We start from the raw sequence: 24,342 nt of genomic DNA on the forward strand, positions 1-24,342 counted from the left end.
GTATACAGTAATAGAACCCCCCAGCGCTGTATACAGTAATAACCCCCCAGCGCTGTATACAGTAATATAACCCCCCAGCGCTGTATACAATAATAACCCCCCAGCGCTGTATACAGTAATATAACCCCCAGCGCTGTATACAGTAATATAACCCCCCAGCGCTGTATACAGTAATATAACCCCAGCGCTGTATACAGTAATATAACCCCCCAGCACTGTATACAGTAATATAACCCCAGCGCTGTATACAGTAATATAACCCCCAGCGCTGTATACAGTAATAACCCCCAGCGCTGTATACAGTAATATAACCCCCAGCGCTGTATACAGTAATATAACCCCCAGCGCTGTATACAGTAATATAACCCCCCAGCGCTGTATACAATAATAACCCCCCAGCGCTGTATACAGTAATATAACCCCCAGCGCTGTATACAGTAATATAACCCCCCAGCGCTGTATACAGTAATAACCCCCGCACTGTATACAGTAATATAACCCCCCAGCGCTGTATACAGTAATATAACCCCCAGCGCTGTATACAGTAATATAACCCCCCAGCGCTGTATACAGTAATAACCCCCAGCGCTGTATACAGTAATATAACCCCCAGCGCTGTATACAGTAATATAACCCCCCAGCGCTGTATACAATAATAACCCCCCAGCGCTGTATACAGTAATATAACCCCCAGCGCTGTATACAGTAATATAACCCCCCAGCGCTGTATACAGTAATAACCCCCGCACTGTATACAGTAATATAACCCCCCAGCGCTGTATACAGTAATATAACCCCCAGCGCTGTATACAGTAATATAACCCCCCAGCGCTGTATACAGTAATAACCCCCGCACTGTATACAGTAATATAACCCCCCAGCGCTGTATACAGTAATATAACCCCCAGCGCTGTATACAGTAATATAACCCCCCAGCACTGTATACAGTAATATCACCCCCCCCCCCCCAGCGCTGTATACAGTAAAAAAGGCTAAAATTATCCCGTTCATTTCTGATATTATCCTCGTGATGAAAATGTGTAACATAGAAATAATCCATCAAATAACATTTGGAAAGTGTTACCGATTGGCTGAAATGGTTACATTGCGTGTAATATACATTAGATACATATATGAATATAAAGTGAAATGTACCTATTTTTAAATACACGTTGATAAATAACCCCTAGGCATTAAAATGCAGATTTGTTGCAAACAGCATTTACCTAGAGGTAAGAACCCCAAACAGTATAACAGAACGTTCCTCCTTTTCCCAGATTGGGGGGGTAGGGGGGGATCCAGGGGGCTTCCATGTTCCGTGTATCTGTCTCCCCGCAGGCAGCTCGGCTGGATTCAGAAGGGAACAGAGACGCTTGCTGTTAGTAATAAGTGAAACAAAACGCACGGAGCAGAGAATCATCGTAATTGCCACCTCGAGTTGCCCAGCTGGAGGCGTTTCACCATGGGGGGGGATTTGGCCCTGCGGTGCGATGTTGTCCTGCGTCCTTCTGTGTGGGATGCTCTGTATGAAAAGCCGTCTCCTCTGCTCTGCGCTCCGCAGAGACAGATGGTGCGTCTGGAATATGTTCCCCCTTATGAAGCTCGTGTCACCGCTTGCCGTAACATCAGGAGCAGTGGGAGGGGCTTCAAAGACAAGTGGGAGGGGAGCGGAGGTGTGTCTTCCCGTCTCATCTCCTCTCTTCTTCTCTCCTTCTCATTCTCTGCTTTTTCAGAAGCTGGCGGTCCGAAGTTGTCCTGTGGGGAACGCGAAACCCATCCCTCTGATCAAAGCACCCAGCAGCCAAGGCATCGCCATCTCCGTCGTTCCGGCCAAAGCTCCGGTCACTATGGTGACTGCCCACCTCAATGGCCAAAAAACAGCTACAGTGTCCACAGCTTCTGCGGCCAACAGCGCCGAGCCCCCACAGAGCGCCCCCATCAACCTGCAAACGACCAGCAAACTGGTGGCCAGCAACGTGAACATGGCCACGAGACGGGTCTCCGAAATCTCTCACGCACAGGTGAGTCCTTCTCGCGAGACGCCGCTTCCAGGAATTCCTCGAACCACAGCAGGCTGGTGCCCTTAACCCTTTCAGTGCATTGGCGTGCTTTAGTTGCCTGGTTGGCTTCCGAAATAGTCTGTGGACAGATTTAGACATCATTTAGTTTAATGGGTATTTAATTCCATCTACCTGTTAGAAGCTACGAATAAGCAGAAATAAGTTATGGGTTGTGTTACCTTTTAGTGACTAATAAGGGATGAATCCTCCGACTTTTGTTTCTTGCCGGTTACGGACTTTGTTGGCTTTTACGCTCGGATAATATTTTAGTAGCTTTCTGATTTTGTTTGTTTTTTTTTGAGTCTTTTAATATCTTGTTTTGTTACGTGTTACATTATTATCGTTTGCTACATTATTACTCTGGGCGTTTGTTGTAAGCCGGTAGATGAGAATCCTGGTTTCGTGGGTTTTACCCAGTGGGGTGATTACACATTGTATGTATCGCCGCTCGGGGGGCTTCACTCGACATTATTACCTTTTATTGAGCCGACAGGAAAATGTGTGAAGTTACATAAGCTTTTGGGACCTCAAAGCTTTTTTCTTAAGGTAGGATCACCGCTAGGGGGCACGATAACAACAGGGAGCCTGTCAGAAGAGGAAGGAAAATATTAAAAAAAAAAGCAATTCATGCTTTACTTATAAATGTGTTTGTGGCGTGTGTATATATATAATTTGAATAACAATTGATACCTTATTTGTGTATGGATGTATGGATATATATAGATATATACCGAATATAAATACAGTAATATTTACTATGTTTTATAAATTATATATTATATATTCTTTTTTTGTTTCTTTATTTTTGAAATCACTTAACGCACTTCTATAAAAATAAAAGGCTCTGATTTAGCACAGAAACGTTTGGAAATAAGCCAGCGATCTTCATTAGATGTCTCCGGAAGAAAGCGCTTTCATTAATAACGTGAGAGTGAACGGTTTGGATGGCGCGAGCGTGAAAGATTATATTCAAACCGTGCAGCGCAGGGCTTCAGATATACTCGGCTCGTACAGGTTATTGTCAGACCCGTAAGGAATACAAGTTATAAGAGCTGAACGGTAATACGTTTGCAGACAGACCCCTAGTCTCGGTGTTCCTCCTATGACCTCATATCCCATATTAGAAGCGGGAGACAGACATTCGACCCAGGGCCGCCGTCGATAAACTTTGGGCTCGGTGAAAGCTTAAAGAAAGAACCCTCTTACTTGCCAGTCCAGAAAGGGGTAATTAGGAACCAAAACACTGGGAAGGAGCCTTCCGGGTCCCAAAAACCTGCAAGGGATCAGACACAGTGTAGCTGGACGTGGTGCCCCAGTGCCGGGGCATTATAAGAGGGCCCTGACAGATCCCAGAGGCTTGTCGGGCCCCATACATGGCTACTGGTTGTACAGCAGCCCTAATATGACATTTGGATGAACTCTATTCTGTGCGCACTACGATTTTACATTTTCTGAGATACCCTTAGTGCTGCTTACTGCCCCCGCGTACAATTATTATTGATACTGTCCACGGAATACTAAAGCAACATTTCCAGTTGTTTTAGTAAAAGAATAAGAACCCGCTGTCTTTTTCCTCTGTGACGCAATGTGGTCCAGCCTGGCCCTGTCACAGTAGCGGCCTTGACTTTGCCTGGGCCCGGCTCCGATACACCGGGGGTAAATGGGGTGTACGTTTACCGGACAGGGTTATTGCAACGGCGGCTTCATAAAACCCATTTATAGAACATTGAGAAGAAGCGCTGCTTCGGAAATCCTGACCTGGAATGGGACAGTCGCTAAGGAGGCTGACATATGCGTTCATTAGAGCCGCCATGGGTAGCGTTCTGAACGTTCATCAGGCATTCGCGTGGCTTCCGCTGAGCTAGGATCTGTTGCGATCGCAGCTGCTCTGCGTTAAACGTGGAGCCGAGTCTGTTATATCTCACTCTTCCAAGGAGGAGGCTTCATTAACAGAGGCTGCGTTCTGCGCGATGCTTCACACCGTGGGACAAATGACTGCATGTTAATAAGGAGGCAGCGGCACGCGGCGGCGCGGCTCCATCACCGGCAAGTGGAAAGCACGCACATCTGTCATAGCGGTATTATCACGGGCTTTACCCGCGGCAGGTTGAACTGTGAATGGTTATGCTTTACATAGCGACTGTTCTCCGCAGCTTGCTTATTATTAATTCTGCAAAACTAACCGGGTGAGGAATAGATAAGTGGAGCAGCCTCCCAGCAGAAGTGGCAGATGTTGATACAGTGAGGGAATTGAAACGTGCATGGGATATAGTTTTTGAGAAAGTATAGGACTGTTTCACCTCAAAGAACAGGGCAGCCGTATTAGAGGGTACAACCAGCGGGGGGGGGGGGTATACTGCTGAATTTGCTGTTTGTTGACCTTATTAAGGTGACAAAATCCTAAAACTGCGGACAAACAGCTCAGAATCATGGCTAAAAAATGTAATTTGATCCAATCGCTGGCCAAGATCGCTCACATTTAGTCCGATCAGCGTGCGCATTCTAAGACCATGCCACGTACAGCTTAAAATAGCTATTTATACTCCCCCTCCCAGTGAAAACGGCTAAAATCTATCTTTTAACCCCCCCCCCGCTTGTATTCATAAAAACGCAGTGTGTGTGACGTCTAAATTATCATCCAAGCGTCTCGAAGCTGGCGTCGCCGCTGCTCGTGTAAAACAAGCTCAAGGTTCAAAAACAACATTCAGCCCGGGAAAGAAAAATGAACGTTGAAATGAAATGACTTTAGTAAATATCCATTCATATTAACAATTGTCCTCTCTCCTGTTGCCATAGTTACCATTACCACCCCCCCCCTCTCGCTGTATCACAATCCCATTCTGCAAAAGCCGTGTCAAGCCATTCAGTAAACTCACCGGCGCCCAGGGACCGGCGCGTTTTGCTCATAAACGGCTATTTTTACTCCGTACGTTCTGCATATTGTAGGTTTCACAAAAGCTGCTGCCGAGAAGTGGAGCGGTTATTATTCCAACGGCAAGACGCTTACTGACAGCCTTTTCTTTCTGTGAAGCTGCCAGCTCGCTCGCTCGCACGCTCCAAATAGCTGGTTTTCCAGTAATTTTGCAATCCAGATATTGATAAAAATGATCAAAGATTTGGGGGCCCAACCGGCTTTTTAAAGCACACAGGGGAGCGTAATGAATAAGTCTTTGGGTATGTTAGTGAGTGTGAGTGTGTGTGTCTGGGTATGTTAGTGAGTGTGAGTGTCTGGGTATGTTAGTGAGTGTGAGTGTGTATGTCTGGGTATGTTAGTGAGTGTGTGTTTCTGGGTATGTTAGTGTGTGTGTCTAGGTATGTTAGTGAGTGTGAGTGTCTGGGTATGTTAGTGAGTGTGAGTGTCTGGGTATGTTAGTGAGTGTGAGTGTCTGGGTATGTTAGTGAGTGTGAGTGTCTGGGTATGTTAGTGAGTGTGAGTGTCTGGGTATGTTAGTGAGTGTGAGTGTGTGTGTCTGGGTTAGTGAAAAGTTAAAAGGAAATGTAGAAAACGAGTCACTTCTCATAAAAAGCAATAATGTTACTCTGTTCAATTTAAACTGAAACTGCCCTCTCTTGAACTGCATCAAATATATATTTCTGTATAAACCGAGAGCGCTAAACGGTAAGAAAACACAGAAAACCAAATATATTCCCCCAAAACAGTGTTTGCGCATGTATTTTATATTCGGTTTATTTATATCACAGTCCCGGGGAAAAGTCCTAAGTCTTTGGTTGGCATCAAATGTCTAAGAGAACTCGCTTGTCTTTTTTTCTTCCGCAAGTCCCATTAAACACGGTTCGGCTCGTTCTACGCGGGGACGGCGGTAATCCCCCCCCCCCGTGAGAGGTATCGCCGGCTTCCGAAACTTCAGGGAAGTGCATCAAGCTTTGTTTGCGAGAGTGAAAGTGACAGGACTAACGACGGCTTTAGCTCCAAACGCGCCCCGAATATCTATGATCCGCAGTTAGAACAGATAAAGCGCTCTGCTCCAATTACGTCTCCACACCGTAGAAAAATGCTGCTTTTCTCTCTTTTCCGTCGTAACTCACGTTTCTGTTTTGCTTTGTCAGGAAATGTTCTGTTTTGTGTAACAGCATTTTTCTTTTTGAAAACAAGCACTTCCAACAGATTTTTTTTTTACCAGACTTACTTTGCTTTTGTGATGTGCTGTATTTTAAAGGGGAGCTCCCAGGATTTATTTTACTCCTCGTAGCAAATTAAAAATACATTTTCTAAAATGCTGTTTCCTTTTTTACCCCAGTTGTAGTTTTTGCCCCATAATATAAAGTTTTCAGGCAGCTGCATATCAGCCGTTTGCATGATTCTCGCTCTGTTATCTGATCCCCGATCTAATAACCCCCCCCCCCCGACTCCTTATCATACTGCCTGTGGGGAACAATAGAATGACTCGGTCTTAATCACCCAGCCGGACTCTCTGACTAATGAAAGTCTATGGAGGAACGGACTTCATTAGCATTGCCATAAAGCATCAGCTCAGTGTGGTGTTTGAGCTGGAAAATTCCCCCAAAATATCACATGACTGGCAGCAGCGGCGGCTCCAGGTCTGCACTTATTCACGCTTACACCATAAACGAATGAACAAGGTGGCTGCATGATTTATGAGAAAGTATCGTAAATCGTCGTGTCCTGCGCGTCTCTTTGATGCCTCGATATAATTTCACTAATTCTATTCCATCGACCGGCTTTTTTTAACCTTCTATATCCCTCTGTATTAATTGCTAATCCGCTATTCACGTACGATGTGTTTTTTTTTCTTCCGACGTCCTCCCTTCTCTTTTGCTGAATTCATTTCTTATTAATGAATTTGATAAAAGTGAAAGTCACATTTCTGACGGTGGATAACCCCCCCCCCCCCAAAGCACCCAATTTGCAGATGAAGTGATATTTTGTTTCTTGTTTCTCGCAGACTTTGGGGACGATCGCGGCCGTGCCCATTAAAGTTCCTCAGATCAGTTCCTTGCACAGACTGGCGGGACACAGACCAGCAGTTCTACCTCAGGTAACCGCCATTGCCACGCGACGCGTTTCACTAACTCATGACGATTAGTATATCGGGACTAATGTGACCTTTCTGTGTAAAACTCTGTTCCACCTCCTCTGTTTGAACTCAACATTCGACCCAAACCCCTTCACAGAGTTAGTTTATTGATCGGGTAACTTTTAAAAATGATTTATTGATTAATATATCGCCATCATATTACAAAGCGCTGTACAAAGGGACTGTATTATTATGTGTATATTGGATCAGTAACCACTGAGAAGCTTTATCGTAGACTCTGGTTATTGCCCATATCTGTATTAAAGCACGGAAACGTGTCCCGTTGTTGGTCTGCCGCGCGTTTAGTTGACCCGTGCCGCCTCCTGGCTGTCCGTGAACGGCCCTCGGGATTGTTTCAAACAGATATTGATTGCCGGAGTCATTATAACCGGAGCCAATTAGCCTGAGGGTCGGCTTAATGAAGCATCGGCCTTAAGAGAATTTTTAATAGAAACGGTTCATTTACAAACATGTTTTCCTCAGAATAAACATTCGGATTACACTTTGCCGCGAGGTGGCAGGGATTAGCAGCGTTTCAGGCCTTTTCGATACATTCATAGCCCGTCCTTTTAAACATTTTCTTGTTTTTCAGTTGCTGTTTTTCTGTAGCCTGTTACATTTTTTTTTCCCATTCATTTGCAAAAAAAAAAAAAGATGTCTGCTCGGTGTTATTTGGCAAATTATTCAATGCTTATAAACACGTCTGCCAATGGATATAATCAGGGGATGAAAGAGGGATTTGCGGCCCTTAGAGGGACTGCTCAAGAAAAACAGGGACACTTGATATGCATTAATTGTCTCCAGTGTCACAATCCTGTAGCATTGGGTATTCTGGTTACTGACCCACAGAAGCTGTCCCCGTGCCAGTTTCTTTTTACTTTCTATTATATCTTCTTATATGTAAACCATCCAGAGCTAATGCATTGGATTAATGTAAAAAACATTGTATAGACATATGATGATACAAAGAATCCACATAGTATAGGAGAGATGGGGAGAGAGGAGAGAGGGGATGAGAGAGATGGGGAGAGAGGGGATAAGAGAGAGGGGATGAAAGAGATGGGGAGAGAAGAGAGAGGGGATGAGAGAGATGGGGAGAGAGGAGAGAGGGGATGAGAGAGATGGGGAGAGAGGGGATGAGAGAGATGGGGAGAGAGGGGATGAGAGAGATGGGGAGAGAGGGGATGAGAGAGATGGGGAGAGAGGGGATGAGAAGGATGGGGAGAGAGGGGATGAGAGAGAGGGGATGAAAGAGATGGGGAGAGAGGAGAGAGGGGATGAGAAGGATGAGGAGAGAGGAGAGAGATGGGGAGAGAGGGGATTTGATAGAAACATTGAAATACAAAAGGGATTTAACGAAGGACAGGAGGGAATTTATTCCAAAGGATGAGAAAAGTTACAACAAGAGACCGGAATCTAACACTAGAGAGTCAGAGGCTGCCGGCAGCTTCTAGGTTTCTCTTTTGTTTTTTTCTACAGAATAGGAAAAAAAAGTGTAACATCACTTATGTAAAGTAATTTACATTTTTTATGTATGTTCTTGTTTTTTTTTTTATTTTTAGGTTAGGCCAAAGACTCTGATTCCAGAAAGCCTTCCCGTTTCCCCCTGCAGAGAGCAGCCGACCAAACAACCAACTACGTTTCAAAAAGCCACAGTAGTCAGCATCAAAAACCCCAGCCCGGCCCTCCCCACGGCCAACAATACAGTAGGCCACAGTCAGACGTCCAACGGCCAATCGCAGGGCACGGGAGACTCGGCGGTAACGTCACCCCTCAGCAGTGCCGGAGTGGCGTATGCCATAATCTCCACCTCCCCGAGCAATGCAAATCCCATCACCACCAGCACAGTCTCCGTCGTCAATGATGGTATTAAAGTGCAGCCGCTTCTCATCAGTGCTGACAGCAAGGTACGCTCTGCTGACATCTTTATTAACTGCTCGAGAGAACGCTGGCAACCCCATCACCTTTAAGATGAATTTCATTTTGAAATCAATGTTAGATGGAACTCTTATGGGGAAAACTGTCACATCAGAGATAAAACCATAATTGAATCCAGCACCAAAAGCAATCTATCACACGGGTTATCATTATTCATCTTAATTTAGTCTTCTTCTTTTATGTTGTTCGGATTTAGATGTTCCACATCTGACCTTTATTAAACGCACAGCTGGGAAATTTAATGCAAATTTTCCTCTACTTCCCATGATTCCTCCCGCCAGCAGGAAGTTGTAAGCTGCTTCCTGTTCTCACCCTGCGTCAGCCCAAGCAGGAAGTTGCAAGCCACTTCCTGTTCTCTCCCCGCGTTGTTTTAGAGGACGGCGTATGAGTCTCTAGCGCCAGAGATTGTTTCCCTCCGTAACGCTATTATCACAGATACCTCAGAGCGACGGGCGATTTAATCCCGCGATGGGGCAGCAAGATGGCGGCTCCCGCATACACAGCACAACACAGAATAGCAGAGGGGGATTTCTTATTAATAATGGAATGTGGCATTTCTCATAAAAAAAAGTTCATGAAAACCCACCCACCTTTGCCAAAACTTTACCTGTTTCTTGTACTTTACTGAACGTTCTTCTCTTGCGCCCTCCTTCGCGCTTCGCCCTATGTTGCTGAAAGTCTTCAATTTTCTCTCTCTCCACGCAATAAGTCTTCTTATTTATTTCTCTTTTTGGAGCAAGTTAACACTATAATAACTGTTAAAGTGCCTCAGAGCCAGTCACGTCATTAATCAATTGCATTTATAACGTAGGAAACCTACCGTGGATCTCACGCTGTCCAGCTGCCATTTCCAGCGGCTAAGTGATGGTGAGGAGCAGAATTTGTTTATCGCATAATAAAGGGATTTTTCCTTTTTCACAGGTTATCATCATTCAGCCTCAAATTCAGAGCCCACCAGAGAACAAGCCAGAAAACAAGAAACCTTGTCAGGAGCCACCTCAGGGACATCCAGCCCCCCGAAGGAAAAAGGAAGACAATCCTGAGGTAAAGGGGCAGAAAGTCATACCCCCACCCGCGTTACGGGTTTATAATGAAAGAATGAAGGTTTGGAAGGCGCTGCATGTCCTGTAAAACAGAGTTTTATATTGTTTTTTTGTTTTATCGGTTGTATACAGACGGCATTATGTGAACATATCGCATGAATCGTGTTTTATACCTTCAGACAAAGCACAAATCATGAGTATCCTGAAACATGTCTCTCGTTTTAGTAGTTTCCATAGAATTATGCATGCGTTGGTTTCAAACGGTGCACGCCGTGATACATTTTTACTGAATATTCCCAGATCCAGCTAAAACTTTTTTGTATTGTTTTTTTGTTGATTTATATAGCGCCATCGTGTTCCGCAGCGATGTACAGTAGACAAGTAGGAAACAAGTAGAGCATCACGTTTGGAAACGAAGGGGCAGGAGGGTCAAAAGAGCTTACAATCTAGTAACTGCAGGCTTTACCAAAGGGGTGAAATTGAAAGGTCTGCACAGTAAAAAAAAAATTACTTTTCACCCCGAAAACGGAACAGAGAAAACCTGCTTTAAATATTATATATATATATATATATATATATATATATATATATGGCCTGAGGACCTTATGTTACCTGAAACTGTAGCTTAAAGATTTTTATGTGGAATCAATGTGTAAATGTCTTAGATGTAGCAAGGAGTATCAGACAGTTATTTACTTTGATATAAATGATGAAAAGTAGCGTGTGATGGAACTTAATTCATGTCCTGGCTCTAAACTCTCTAAATATTTAATATCAGGTTACAGGGATCCCACTGAAAGAGAAACAGAGGGCTCCACGTGGTCTCTCGGTAACCTCCCAGCGACCAAACTTCAGCATTTTCAGCATGTAGGATGGGTGGGAGAGCAGGGCCGTCCTGAGCTTGGGGGCCCGAGGTAACTTTCCTTATATAAAGGACGGCCCTTCCCTGAGATCTCTGTACAGCTCTACGGAATTTGATGGCGCTATATAAAACAATAAATAAAAATAATAATCCTTGGAGGACTCCAGCGATTCCACCCCCTGTGTTGGGACCCTCTGACAATCTCACCAGGTCAATATGCCTCAGGGGTCCCTCTTAGTACTCAATCCAGAACTAAAAGGAAAACACTCTAACAGAAACGCACTCGTGTTTTTAACAGAAACCTCATTAAAATTGTCTCTTTTTATGTATTTTTCTTCTCCACCTCTAGAAAATTGCCTTCATGGTATCGTTGGGCCTCGTAACCACAGAACATTTGGAAGGTAAGGTTAACTTAAAATTAGCAATAAGTTTTAAGAAATGTTGACTATATCAGTGTTTTTTTTTGTCTTATTATTTAAGGTCTTCAATGCTTTTTTTGTAACGTTAAAGGAGTTATGTGAAAAAAACAGAATAAAAGATTGGGATTAATTTTATATTTTTATTGTGTGTTAAACGCACCGTCCAGTGTTGCATTTTCAACTATTTGCTTTTTTTACATTAAACTTTAAATTCTTTTGAAGTCTGGATTTTTTTGGTTATTGTGATTTTATATCTTTTTTTTTTTTTGCTGTGATATTTCTTTGGTAAATGTTACTTATTATTTTCCAAAAGATAATTTCCCAGAACCAGTGAGAACGTGCAGCAGGGATACCCGAGGTCTTTATTTCATTTGGATAATTTAATAAGTAACCAATAAAACCCAGCACGTTAGAAGAGAAAGCTGATTTAATCTGCTTTAAAATGGGGGCTCCCAGAAGCAGGGGCCGCGCTCAACCCCCCCCATGTAACGTTACAGGGGATACAGCCGTATATTAAAGAGCCGAGTCTTTGAAGCAAGAATTCTAATACATTAACTCAAAACTCGGGGGACCTTGCGTTGCCATATTTTACTTTCCCTATGTAGGCATCTATATTATTTATAGCAAGAAAAAGATTCCATAGCAAATCCCTAAAAAATGGAACTATGTAAAACCATAAAAATTACAGAATTCGCAAGACGTGCAAATATATCTATATACCGCGTGATGATACACATGCCAAGAGTTGTAATTGCAACCTTTAATTACCGGCTCCGTGTTTGTCAGTGAATGTTTTGAATTAATCAATCTGCCCCCCCCCCCGTGCAACTGAAGGTACCCCTTTGCGAATTGGGGATCCAGAGAGGAGGCGAGTTGTGCAGGGATTTGGTGATTTAGCTTTGTTTCGCCTTATCTTCCTACCGTCTCCCTGCGGCAGAGTTTGGAACCCCTGAAAAACACATATAAAATGATAAAAACGCGTCCCGGCGGCACCAGAAACGTGTTTGTTTATTTTTTTTTTATCAAAAAAGCGTTCAGATGTTTTAGACTAAGGAGATTATTCTAAAGGAAAATTATGCAGGAGCCAAATGAAATGCCCAATGCGCCGGCGCTGCCTCCGGCCCCGGCGAGTCCGGACTTTATTATAAAACACTTTGTTACATGGTGAGTTCTAACAGATATCCGTTTCCATGGTTACAGAAATCCAAAGCAAACGTCACGAAAGGAAGCGAAGGAGCACAGCCAACCCAGCCTACAGCGGACTCCTTGAACCCGAGGTACGGCACGCGAGATCCGTACCTCTATATTTATATATTTTTTTTGGGGGGGTGGTAGGAGGGCAAGAAAGTGCCCAAAGTCCAAAACACCTTGGGAGCGCTTTCCATGCATGCGCACAGGTGTGTGAACAGGCCCCACGTTGATAGAGATGAATAGATCTCCCCCACAGCTACTAGCCGGGGGCCGGGGAAAGAGGCGGCTGCATATGGGGGGGGTATTGTGCATTTGTGAAATGGACAGCATGAAAATGTAAAAACATATTTCTTTTCCCCCCCCAGAGAAAACGCCTGGCCTCAAACTATCTGACTAACCCATTCTTATCAGGGAAAGGTAAGTATCTACCTCTCAGATCCCGCTGTCTTTGGCTCCAACCCGTGAACAATTTTATTTGCAGATTTAAAAAAATCTTTTTAAATTCCTGGGTCTGGGCGGTCAAACTCTACCCGGGGTCCGCATCTCTTAATGAGCGGCGAAAACATTAAAAAAATGAATGACTTTCTCTGCCATATAAAGAATAATTATGTAGAAATGTATCAGTCGCCTATGTTGTTGTTGTTTAGTAAGCGCCAACATATTTGGTTAACAAAAACACAATAAAAACATAAAAAAAAAAATACACGTAGAGATACAACAGGAATTGGAGACCCTGTCTGCGGGTTTATAATCCAGCCACGTGATACAAAGTTTCTAGCAAGAACCTCGGGTTTATGAAGCCCTTTAATGGAATCGTAGGGGAAAAGTCACCATTCCTTTGACTTCCGCACGTTTAAATGTGAACAAATCTGATTGGTTCCTGCTTATGTCGTGCCGCTCCTTCACCACCAATCACAAGAGTGAAAAGATAATTGTTATTTATTTTATTTTTAATAATATATTGATAAATGGCCGCTCCGGAGATTCTGCCGCCGACCCACATGCTTTACCCTCTATTGTGGGAAAAATCTGCTGACACTTTGTATCTAAAATATATTAAAAACAAATCAGCTGAAAGGGATTTTTATACGGTTTTAGCTTTTGTGTAGAGCAAAAAACTTATCTTATCTGTTATGAAATGGATTAAAAAAAGGTGGGCATTCACACGGCCGGAAGAACTTTTAATACATATTTATTAAAAACAAAGAATAAACATTCAAACGGATCATTGCAGCATCGTAACAAGTATTCCCAGGGGTTACTATAACTATCACAAATCTTAACCGTCCCTGCATATAAACCAGCACATACTTCCAGTAATAGAATCCCTGACTCTGCGGGCGGATCGGCCCCATCCGGCCCCCGTCTAGTCCCCTCCTGCTGTAAAGACTCGAACCTTAATCAGTCGTTGGTCTCGTCTTAGATTCAGGAGCCGTATGTCTATCCCATGCATGTTTACTACCCTCACTGTATTACCCTCTACCACTGTGGCTGGGAGGCTGTTCCACTTATCTACCACCCTCTCATTAAAGTAAAACTTCCTTCTAACGTAAGAACGTAAGAAGGAGCGGGTTTACTGTTTTTTAACATGTATTGAACTCCATGCAAGGAACTTTCTGTTTGACTAATGGACGTGAAGGTTATTTTCTGAGCACATTGATTAGCTGATAATAACAATTTGCGCACGTAAAGGTTAGATAATTTGCTGAATGTCACCGAAAGTCATGTCCTTTTAAGAGCAGTGTGATAAATAACTCCAAGCGTCCCGGTCTTCGTTCTTAACAATCCTTTGCTAATAAAATAATTATTAAATGTCACACAGCGTGCCAGAACGCCCCTTTAAACAAAGGAGTGCGATCGCATAATGCCCCCCCCCCCCGATTTTTAACTCTTTAACATATATACTTTTTTTTTTTTAATCGCTAACCTATTTTCTGCCCTTCTTTTACGTGCAAGCCAATTTGGATCGCTGTTGGAAGGTATGTCGGACACCTTTTGCCATTAAACGCATTTTCTGTTTTTAAGGAATTTTTTCTTTTTTTTTTCTTTTTTTTATGCGCAACTTCACGAATATTTTCTCTCTTCTGCTTTACAACCCTAGAAACAAAAACAAAGGCTGTGAATGAGGCATTCATCTGATAACAGATGCTGTTCTACTTAAAGTAATCTCTTTATTACCGGAGCAGTACCTAAGAATATGAAAACTGCAGAATGTTTTATTAACTTCATATTGCGCCCTTATGCTGAACCAAAGACCGGGGCAGCGACGTGCGGGGTAGTTAAGTTTGCGTTTAATGGAAGTCATTTTTAAGCAATTTATTATTTTTTGCATTGTTTTCCAGACCGAGATAACACACGACTTGCATTGTACGGTGTGTAGACATGATGGGGACTTGCAGCTCTGTGACATGTGTCCAAGGGCTTACCATTCAGACTGCCTGGACTCGCAAACAAAAATCTCACCCAAGGGCGTTTGGGTTTGTCCAAAGTGCCAGCAAAAGGTAAGAAATTCTGTATTCTACTGCAACAGAGTAGGGAGCGTGAAATGCATTAAATCCCAGATAGAATCTTAAAGGTACAGTAATATAACCCCTCCCCCAGTGCTGTACACAGTAATATAACCCCTCCCCCAGTGCTGTATACAGTAATATAACCCCTCCCCCAGTGCTGTACACAGTAATATAAGCCCTCCCCAGTGCTGTATACAGTAATATAACCCCTCCCCCAGTGCTGTACACAGTAATATAAGCCCTCCCCAGTGCTGTACACAGTAATATAACCCCTCCCCCAGTGCTGTACACAGTAATATAACCCCTCCCCCAGTGCTGTACACAGTAATATAACCCCTCCCCCAGTGCTGTATACAGTAATATAACCCCTCCCCCAGTGCTGTACACAGTAATATAAGCCCTCCCCAGTGCTGTACACAGTAATATAAGCCCTCCCCAGTGCTGTACACAGTAATATAAGCCCTCCACCAGTGCTGTATACAGTAATATAACCCCTCCCCCAGTGCTGTACACAGTAATATAAGCCCTCCCCCAGTGCTGTATACAGTAATATAACCCCTCCCCCAGTGCTGTACACAGTAATATAACCCCCAGCCCGAGAACTCATACAAATATACAAAAAATATATTATGGGGCAAAAACTAGAACTGATTTAAAAAAGAAAACAACGCAATATTTTTGAAAACTTATTTTTATTAAACAGTAATAATATAAATAATAATAATTAGTTAAACGTTCAGGTTTATGGAAGCGTAAACACAAAGTCTAAAATTTTCATCGTGATATAACGTTCATCAGGTGACCTTTTCTGCTCTATTCTAAATCACGTGAATAAAATCTTTAGCGCTTTCTCTTGTGTGTTTTTATTTAGGTTTTAAAAAAGGACAACGTGCCGTGGGCTGGAGCCCTTACTTTGGTTCAGTCGTACGTGACGCATAAAACAGGTAAAAGCAATTTCTCATTTTTTTATCTCTCTGAAATAGTGTCTATATAATCTCAGAGGTATCATGAAGATGACGCAACATTCTAACAGAATGTATGAATCTTTTTTTTCTTTTCTGTTGGTAAAATCCTCTGTTTAATTATTTTTTCAGTGAAAGAAGAAGAGAAGAGAAAGTTATTAAAGAAAGGCAGCGAACTGAAAAATGAACAGAGACAGCTGATAGAACAAGAGCGAGCGCTGAATAACTCCATAAAGGTTGTGTGGCTAAACTTTTTTCTTTCTTTCTTTCCATGAACCCGGCACGATTTAAAATGGTCCAGCCGCCTACATAATGAGAGGACCAAAATTCTGTCGTTGTAGCCCAAGTTGGGACCCCCGGCTTCTTAACATTGTGTAAAACTCGTTTTCTTGTCCGGGGGAATAAATACTGTGTAAATCCAAAACCTTAGTCAGCTCCCTAAATCATTCACGTAATCGAGGGTATAAGTTTTATGACATCATAAAATATTATTTGTGGGACCTTTTTGTTACACTTTCTTTGGCTTCTTCCTGGTTGACACAAACATTACAGAGGCGATAGATTTCTTTCCAATTTATGACCCTGTAATTGTTTTCTTTTTGTTGCCAATGATTAAGTCCTCAGTGTTCCAAACCCATATCTGTTACTATTTGACGGCTGAATGCTAACGGAACTCTGAGAATTAATATTTTTTTATTATCCCTCGGGCCCCGCTTGCGTTTGGTCATCTAACGGCGACATCCTGTTTTTTTGTTCTTTCTTTCTCCGACAGAAATGCTTAGAGCTAAAAAATAGCTTGCTGGCCCAGCAGAAAGGGACCCAGTCATCTTTGGAACGCCTCAAAACCCTCATTAGACTGATGCAGAGCGAGCAGATGATTCAGGTTACCATGACAACCACCACCTCCTCCTCCTCCTCTTTGCTTACTGTCCCTTGGATGAAGCCTTCATCTACCAGCGCTTCTCTGCACAAAGGCCTGCAGCAGTCTCAAAGCAACAACTCTCACAGCCTGATGGAACAATAACTTTAAGCGTTTTGTTTTGCCAAGAATGGAATTGAAAGAACAATCCATTTTATTTTATTTTTTTTATTTTTTTTTAAATAAATATTTAAGTACACAAACACTTGTGTACAACCAGACTTGCAAACACATGTTTATGGTTTGTAGGTGGCAGCTGTGTATGCTGCACTTTATGCTGAAACCTACAGTGCTTTCTGGGTTTTTTTTTTTTCCTTTTTACGTTGGCCTTAAAAATACTTCTGGATTATAAGAAGAAGAATAAAAAATAAAATAAAATATATAAAACAAAAAAAGGCCAAATTTACAAGTAGTGTCTTGGAGGGTGGATTGTGGTTGACGTCCACCCTACGTAATATATCAAAGAAAACGCAATTTAAGTAGATTTCGTTTGGAGGGGGTTTCAGGATCTATTTTGGGGAAAAAATATGTAGAAAATAAAAAAAACTGTATTAGGTATTTTGGACTGATTTATAACCCTTTTGAGTCAGATCTGCTACATTTATTCAGGTGAATTGTTTAAAGGGGCTGTTGAAGATGTATGTGTTCATAATACCCGAGCCTTCAAACAAAAAGTTGATTTTTTCAGTATTATTATTATAGTTGAGATTTGCAAGATATATGAAAACTGTATAAATTTAGCGTTTTTAGTGGGATATTGAAGTATTTTCATGCCGATGCTTGTGTATATGCATTCTGAACTATTTAACAAAAAATTCCACTGTAAAACTCCTTAGTTTTTTGCAGGTCCTTTTTACTTATTTTGCTATTGATGTATTTTTCTCATAAGGATTTTTTGTGAAGAAGAAAAAAAAAATTAGCAAAACTACAAAGTCAGTATCTTTGGCAGGCTGAATTATTTAGATTTTGGTAAAATAAGAGAAAAAAAGTTTTTTATTTTATATATTATTTTTTTTATCCATTTTTGTTTTCTTGCCAGTACAGACAATATGCCAAAAATCATAGCCTTTTTGTACTGCATTTTTATTGTAAAATTATATAAACGTGAAAGGAACAATATGCTCATTTTATTTTATTTCTTGCTTGCAGAAAATTCTGCGATATGGTACAGGAAAAAAAAAAACTGCCTCAAGGGGAGTTTCTCATATCAATTATATCAAGATTTTTGTCATTTTTTTCTTATTTTTATCTAGATGGGCTGGTAGAATGTTTTTATTTTTTCAGCACTCAGTTTCTGGAAACATTTATTTCATCTGTAAATATTATAAAACTCCATAAATTCAACGAATACGCTTCCTCGTGTGACGGTGGTCATCCTAGCTTAGCGCCTTTGTGGATAGCTTTGGTTTTTAGTGATCAGGCAACTCGTTAAATATAAATTGATTTACAATCTCTGCCTCAATCCCCAAATTCTGTTTCATTGTCTTATACTTAAAATTATATGTCAAACAGTATATTCCTACTGTGTTAAAAAAAAATTAACAAAATTGGAAGAAAATTGAGCACCCAAAACAAATCTTAACTCCTTCCAGAACTTTCCAACGCTGACTCTAACTATCCCTATATATCCCTCAACATACCAGGTGTAGTTTTTTACGTGGCTGTTACTAGTATTTAAACTAAAACTGGTATTTAAACGCCTTGTTCCATTGTTCCTGCAGCATTTATTTTATTTTGTTCTGATTTTTTTTAAGATAGCTTTTGCTGCATTTATTTATTTTTTTGTGTGTTTCAGACATGACAGGCTGCTTTAAAATTGATCTCATATTGAGAGTATGTCATCTTCTACAAAAATAAAATAAAAAATAAAATACACAAATCTTGGCAGCTCTACAGTACATTAGCATATCACAAGATTGTGAATGTCTTAAAAAAAAAACAAAAAAAAAAGAGGGGATTGCAGTTATCGATAGCCTATCACCACGGGCGATCTACAGTCCCTTCAACCATTTTCGCAGCTCCGGGAGAAACTGTGCAGTACTATACAGATCTATTTTAATACATTTAACACTGGATTCACCGAGATTTTTTATATTCTTTTATTGATGAACAAAAGCAAATTTGACTTTAAAAAAATAAAATTAAAAAAAAAAATGTTAAACATTGGTTATTGTACACAAATTATGCATTTGAATATGGCTTGCAATGTTGTTTTTTTTTCTTTGTATTTTTATATTTTTTTAATTTACATTTTTTGTTAGAATCATTAATTTATTGAAACAAAACATGCAGCTAGAAAATATGAATTCAGAGAAATTGTATTCGGACTGTTAAAGTAGGATTTTTTTTTTTTAATGGACAGTCCATTTGATAGTGTGCATAGAGAAAGTGTTTGTCCTAAATATGACATGTAGTTTTACTTCTCTTGATGCATTAAAAAAAACACAAATGATTGACAATTTCATGTTGTTTGTATTCAACTATATTTGTCGATGGGGGGGATTTTATTTATTTATTTTATTTTCTAAACACATTATATTTATATTCTGTCACTTAACTGAGCAATGGTTTGCAAACTTGGTAAAAAGTTAATTAAAAAAAAAAATCTTTAAATAAATGATTACATGGCTCCAAAAGATTGATAACCGTTGGATAGAACGTCATTTTCTTAAAATAGTAATAATTCTCAATAGGGAATTGTTAGGATATTGACCGTGATTTTAAATTCCAGCTTTGGTCGAAAACGTAAAATATATTGGCATTCAGATCTGTTTTTTTGTGGACATTTTTAAATGTTTTCCTTGTGTGTGTATTTCATACTTTTTGTACTTTCATACTTTTCATAATTTTTTCTAAAGTATTTTTTAATCTCTCTCTATGGGCTATTTTTTTGTTTTTATTTATTTATTTTTATTTATTTTTCACATTCATATTAAGCCTATTGTCTATTTAAAGAGCTTTTATTTTGTCTATTTAAAGAGGGGGGTCACTAAGATAAATATATTGCTTTATTTTGTTTAGACTTTACCATGTAGGATTTGGTAGATTCCCTTTAAAGTGACACATCGCGCATGCTGATGTAGCGCTCCCGAGATAAAATCCATAGGAAGATACACATTACCTTATTAAAAAGACCTCCTGAAGAACAAACTTCCAAATTGGTCATTAATACAGTATTTTTTTTCTTCAAATTAACCTTAATCTATTGCTAAAGTTCTTTTTTTTTTGTTTAACTAAAAGTGAAATGTTTTGTCTTCCACTGGGTAGGATTGCAGAGTTGTCACCATGGCAACAGGAACCTCGGATCCCTGTACGAGTTATCAGCGTCGCTTGGAGGTAGTCCTGCTGTTTTTTTTTATTATCCGTACAAATTTCTAAGTTTTAGTCGATTTTGTTTGTTTATTAAGCTGTAAACATTTGGTCTGATAAATAATGAATTCCTCGTCTTATTCATTATAGATAGTAGAATGTTCGGCTCTTCAGACTCCGATGGTTCTTGGACTAAGCAAATTTTAAAGGGTAACATTTAGATGTGCGATGCATTTATCTTAGTAACCCCCTCCTTATGTGTATCCCATGGGACGATCCATTGTAACTTCCTGTTCTTGAGATCCGCACCATTATTCCATGGATGCCATAGAACTCTTTAAATAGACATTGGCTTAATATAAAAAATTATACTTTAGAAAAAAATATAAAGTATTAAATAAACACAAGAGAAAAACATAAAAAAAAAATTAAATGTGCGAAAAAAAAATGCAGAAAAGGGGTAATTGTTTTATTGCCATAGAATTTGGATTCTTTGTGCGATCCCCCCCCCCCCCTCCACCAAGACAGCTGGAGCAGCGTCCGAGGGCCACGCCGCGTGTTCATTAAAACAATCTCTTTAAAAACGAGTCATGTTTAATGAAAATCAAAACGCGTTCGAAAATCTTAACCTAAAAAAAAAAGCCCAACACTCGGCCGACAGGCAGGAGCCAATTACACGGCACCGCCGGGGGCTTCCATAACTAATCCAGATTCAAAGGTGCGCAGACTTATTCCGGGCTTAAATCTTCAGAATTATTGCATTCTATTATTTTTTTTTAACGCTCAGGAGGAGTGGAGAGTAAATTGGGGATCCTACCGGAGGGAGTGAAGCTTCTTACCAAATATTTGCAGTTATTTTTAGGGCTTAACGTATTTTACGGTATCTTTATTTATAAAGCGCCAGCAGATTCCATAGCGCTGTTACAAGAGTGAAAAAAAGAGTAACATGTAAAAAAAAGTGTAAAACGGACACTCCGGCCGTTACACTCACTTTACTGCGTATATTATAGCTGAGAGTGGCTTTAAGTTTAATGCAAATAAATGGGGGAGGGGGGTTCTACAGGGCCCCCAAATGCATTTGCGCCTTTTCCCACCGTCAGCCAGTTTCTGGAGATGTGCGGAAAGCACCCCCTTTCATTTTATTGGGTCACTAATTGGCTGCTTTAAGCCAATTGGATCACAGAGGAGGCAGGGGGCTGCAGCTTCTCCCTAAGGTAAGTATTATTTTTCTTATAACTTTTTCGATAAAGCATATTAAAGCCCTTAAAGTAATCCACTGTGCTTTATCCTTTTGGAATAGCTCCCTGGGACGTTAAACTGTCCCTTCAAGACATACCTGTTGGGATGGAGAAAAGGGCCCTGCTCCCGAGAGCTTACAATCTATTTTAAGGGAAGACATTTCTGGGATTAAAAGCAAAATCTTTTGCAAATTACGATATTAAATTAGCAAATTAAGTATTTAAATAACGAGGTAGCCGGGGGGGAACGCAATTTGGTCTTGAAATATGCTCATTAAGTTTTGCCCCGTGTAGAGGTGCAACGAAGCTATTTCAAGAGGTCACCCTTAACCTCTTTAACATTCAAGCGGATTAGCGGGGTTAATTGGCTGCACACACCGGGCGTTCTGACTAAAGGTGAGGTTTCGGTCTTTTGCTGCTTACTCAATGCCTGAAATTAAAATATTTTCTCAATTAATTAAGGAAAAGGCACCAGGGGTGGGGGGGGCACTCATCATTTTAAAGACAGCAATGTTTTTCCGACTTCGATCGCGTTAGAATCTCATGTAACGGCATCTAAAGTATTCCAAGTTCTAAATCTCTTGCCTAGAGCCTGAAAATAAATGTCTATGCCACGTAAACGTCGTCAGTCATTTCAAATAATAATAAAAAGGGTCCTACATCTCCTCGGTTTCGGGGAGCCCGTCGGACGATAGAACGAAAGCGCTGGGATTTATTGCGGATTTAGGTGATTGCGCAATACTCTTTTTTGTTACCAAGTATTTCAAAGATAATTGGGATCCGTTTACAAAGTCGACCAAATCGCTGGGTTGGTTATCAACGACACTCAATCAACCCTCATAAATAATTCAGAAAACTTCTACAGGGGAGAAAAAAAGATTGTGTTGTAAAAAATGTGCGTTTCCAATTTCACGTCTTCTGCGGGAATCCCGCGGCTTCACCCCCCGCCGGTCTTCTGATAGCAGAGTCTCATAATTGTGCAATTCCAGTCCTTCCATTCCGGACCCTCTTAAAGACAATTTTCCCGTCTCCTCTTCGGCCGCGGAGAAGTCGATTGCGGTGGGTAAGCTCGGCAGAGATGTCTCCGCCAGACGTCCGTCCGTCTTCGACGATAAGACGAAGCTTCTCTGCGTGGAATTGACTTTGTGAGCTCAGGTTATGTAGTCGTTGCAGGTTGTGTGTTGGGGACAAATCATAAAGGTCTTCTACGGAGGAAGCTCATGACCAGCGATGTTCTCCAGCATGGAGATCCAGCACCGAGTGAAAGCTTTGGATCTAATGCTCACATTGAAGAAGAATCCAGGGATTCTCCTGCCACTCGCTTACCATGGACGCCGTCTCTCGCGGGGGCACCACCAAGCTCTGGTGATTAAAGCGGCCTACGAAGAACTGGTCAATGTGGGGCTTCTGCTAGTCAACCACTTGGAGTCAATCGCTGGTGGTGGACTGCCCAGTATGAGACGACATGTTGATGTATTAAGGCCATCATTTAATGACTTAGATCCCAACAATTTGTGAGCCGAGCCCTTGTTATGTATCGGTTTGTCTCCGTCTGTCCGCTCTACTCTCGGCGTTCCCCTTGAATGTAGGGACTGTGAGAAGTGCTGCGGGAATCGTTGGCTCTTTACAAATAGAAGATACTAATAAAAGACGATCGCTATATTTCCTAATTTGATGTTCTGTTTAGAATCGGGTCTCATTAAGCCATATGTCATCTTTGATCTCCTGCAAGGGTTCATCGTTGGCCAGAATGTTAGATCGTCAGCTTCTTGGTCCGGAATGTCAAGGGCAAACAAAAAAAAATAAATGAAGCGATTGTTTGGATTATGATCCTGTCGCCGAAGCTTCCCGCAGATTGTCAGGAGGCAACAAATTATAAAAACATTAAAAGACGGTTAACTTTAATTATCCTTCATTACAACGAAACCTGCGAAAGCAGCTGGAGTTTAATCAGTGAGCGGGGAGCACCGGCGCCTGAACTCTTCCCCAGGTGACCGGGCATCGGAGCGCAAGAAGAAGGAGAGTTTTCAATTAAATGCCAGGAAATGCGGTCAAGCCCGTCGCTGGGGGCAGAAGACTGATATGGGGGTAATTATGTCCAACTTCTGCCCAATCTTATATTTTTATTACAAACCACAGAAGTCGGGAAGGATGATTCCAAATGTCTTCTATCAACAAGACCATCTTTACCACTAAGAAGAAAGAGGCAGCTTCCAGGACAGGGCCACCCTTAGGCTTGGGGCCACAGGACTTAGAAGGGCCCTGAAGTGCCACTACTTACACAGAATTAGCCCCTATCCTTAAATTCAGCCATCTTCATCCCGCTGTAAAGACTCAAACCTTAATCAGTCGTTGGTCTCGTCTTAGATTCAGGAGCCGTATGTCTATCCCATGCATGTTTAATACCCTCGCTGTATTACCCTCTACCACCTCTGCTGGGAGGCTGTTCCACTTATCCACCACCCTCTTCCGCACCTCTCGCTCATGGTCTCTGCATCACTGACTGATGATGTCATACTGTGTAATTACTGAAACACAGCAGCACTCGGAATATGTCGTCAGCAGACCGGACGCTAATTTCCCTGTTTGTTGGGTAACAATAACCCTTGCATTCCGATAAAGGCGAGAAAACGAACAAAAACTTTATTATTCTGGACAGAGCCGCTGAGAACGCGTTGGGAATCCTGCCGAGCTTTCGCCTCCAATTATCGGGTTTAAATGAAGTATTTTCCGAGAAGAATCGCCGGGATCAGGTGAGGAAAAAAAGCCTCTTTTTGCATTCTTCTGCATCCTGTTTGTGACCTCAATTTGCATAAATCATAAAGTTGATGATA

General features: G+C 41.4%; 1 protein-coding gene across 1 annotated transcript; it reads left to right on the top strand.

Annotated features, from left to right (window-relative positions):
* Nucleotides 1-1,462: 1,462 nt before the first annotated feature.
* On the top strand, nt 1,463-17,066 carry LOC149274879 (PHD finger protein 21B-like). The gene is made up of 13 exons (XM_089505163.1): nt 1,463-1,570; nt 1,734-2,021; nt 6,986-7,078; nt 8,680-9,024; nt 9,977-10,099; nt 11,310-11,361; nt 12,580-12,656; nt 12,936-12,987; nt 14,527-14,549; nt 14,913-15,071; nt 15,952-16,024; nt 16,175-16,278; nt 16,815-17,066. Exons 1-13 carry the CDS (start codon nt 1,463-1,465, stop codon nt 17,064-17,066), a joined length of 1,749 nt encoding a protein of 582 aa, XP_089361289.1.
* Nucleotides 17,067-24,342: the final 7,276 nt, after the last annotated feature.

Source organism: Sceloporus occidentalis, unplaced genomic scaffold (assembly GCF_023333645.1).
Source record: "Sceloporus occidentalis isolate IW3139 unplaced genomic scaffold, rSceOcc1.0.p SCAF_313, whole genome shotgun sequence".
NCBI lineage: Eukaryota > Metazoa > Chordata > Lepidosauria > Squamata > Phrynosomatidae > Sceloporus > Sceloporus occidentalis.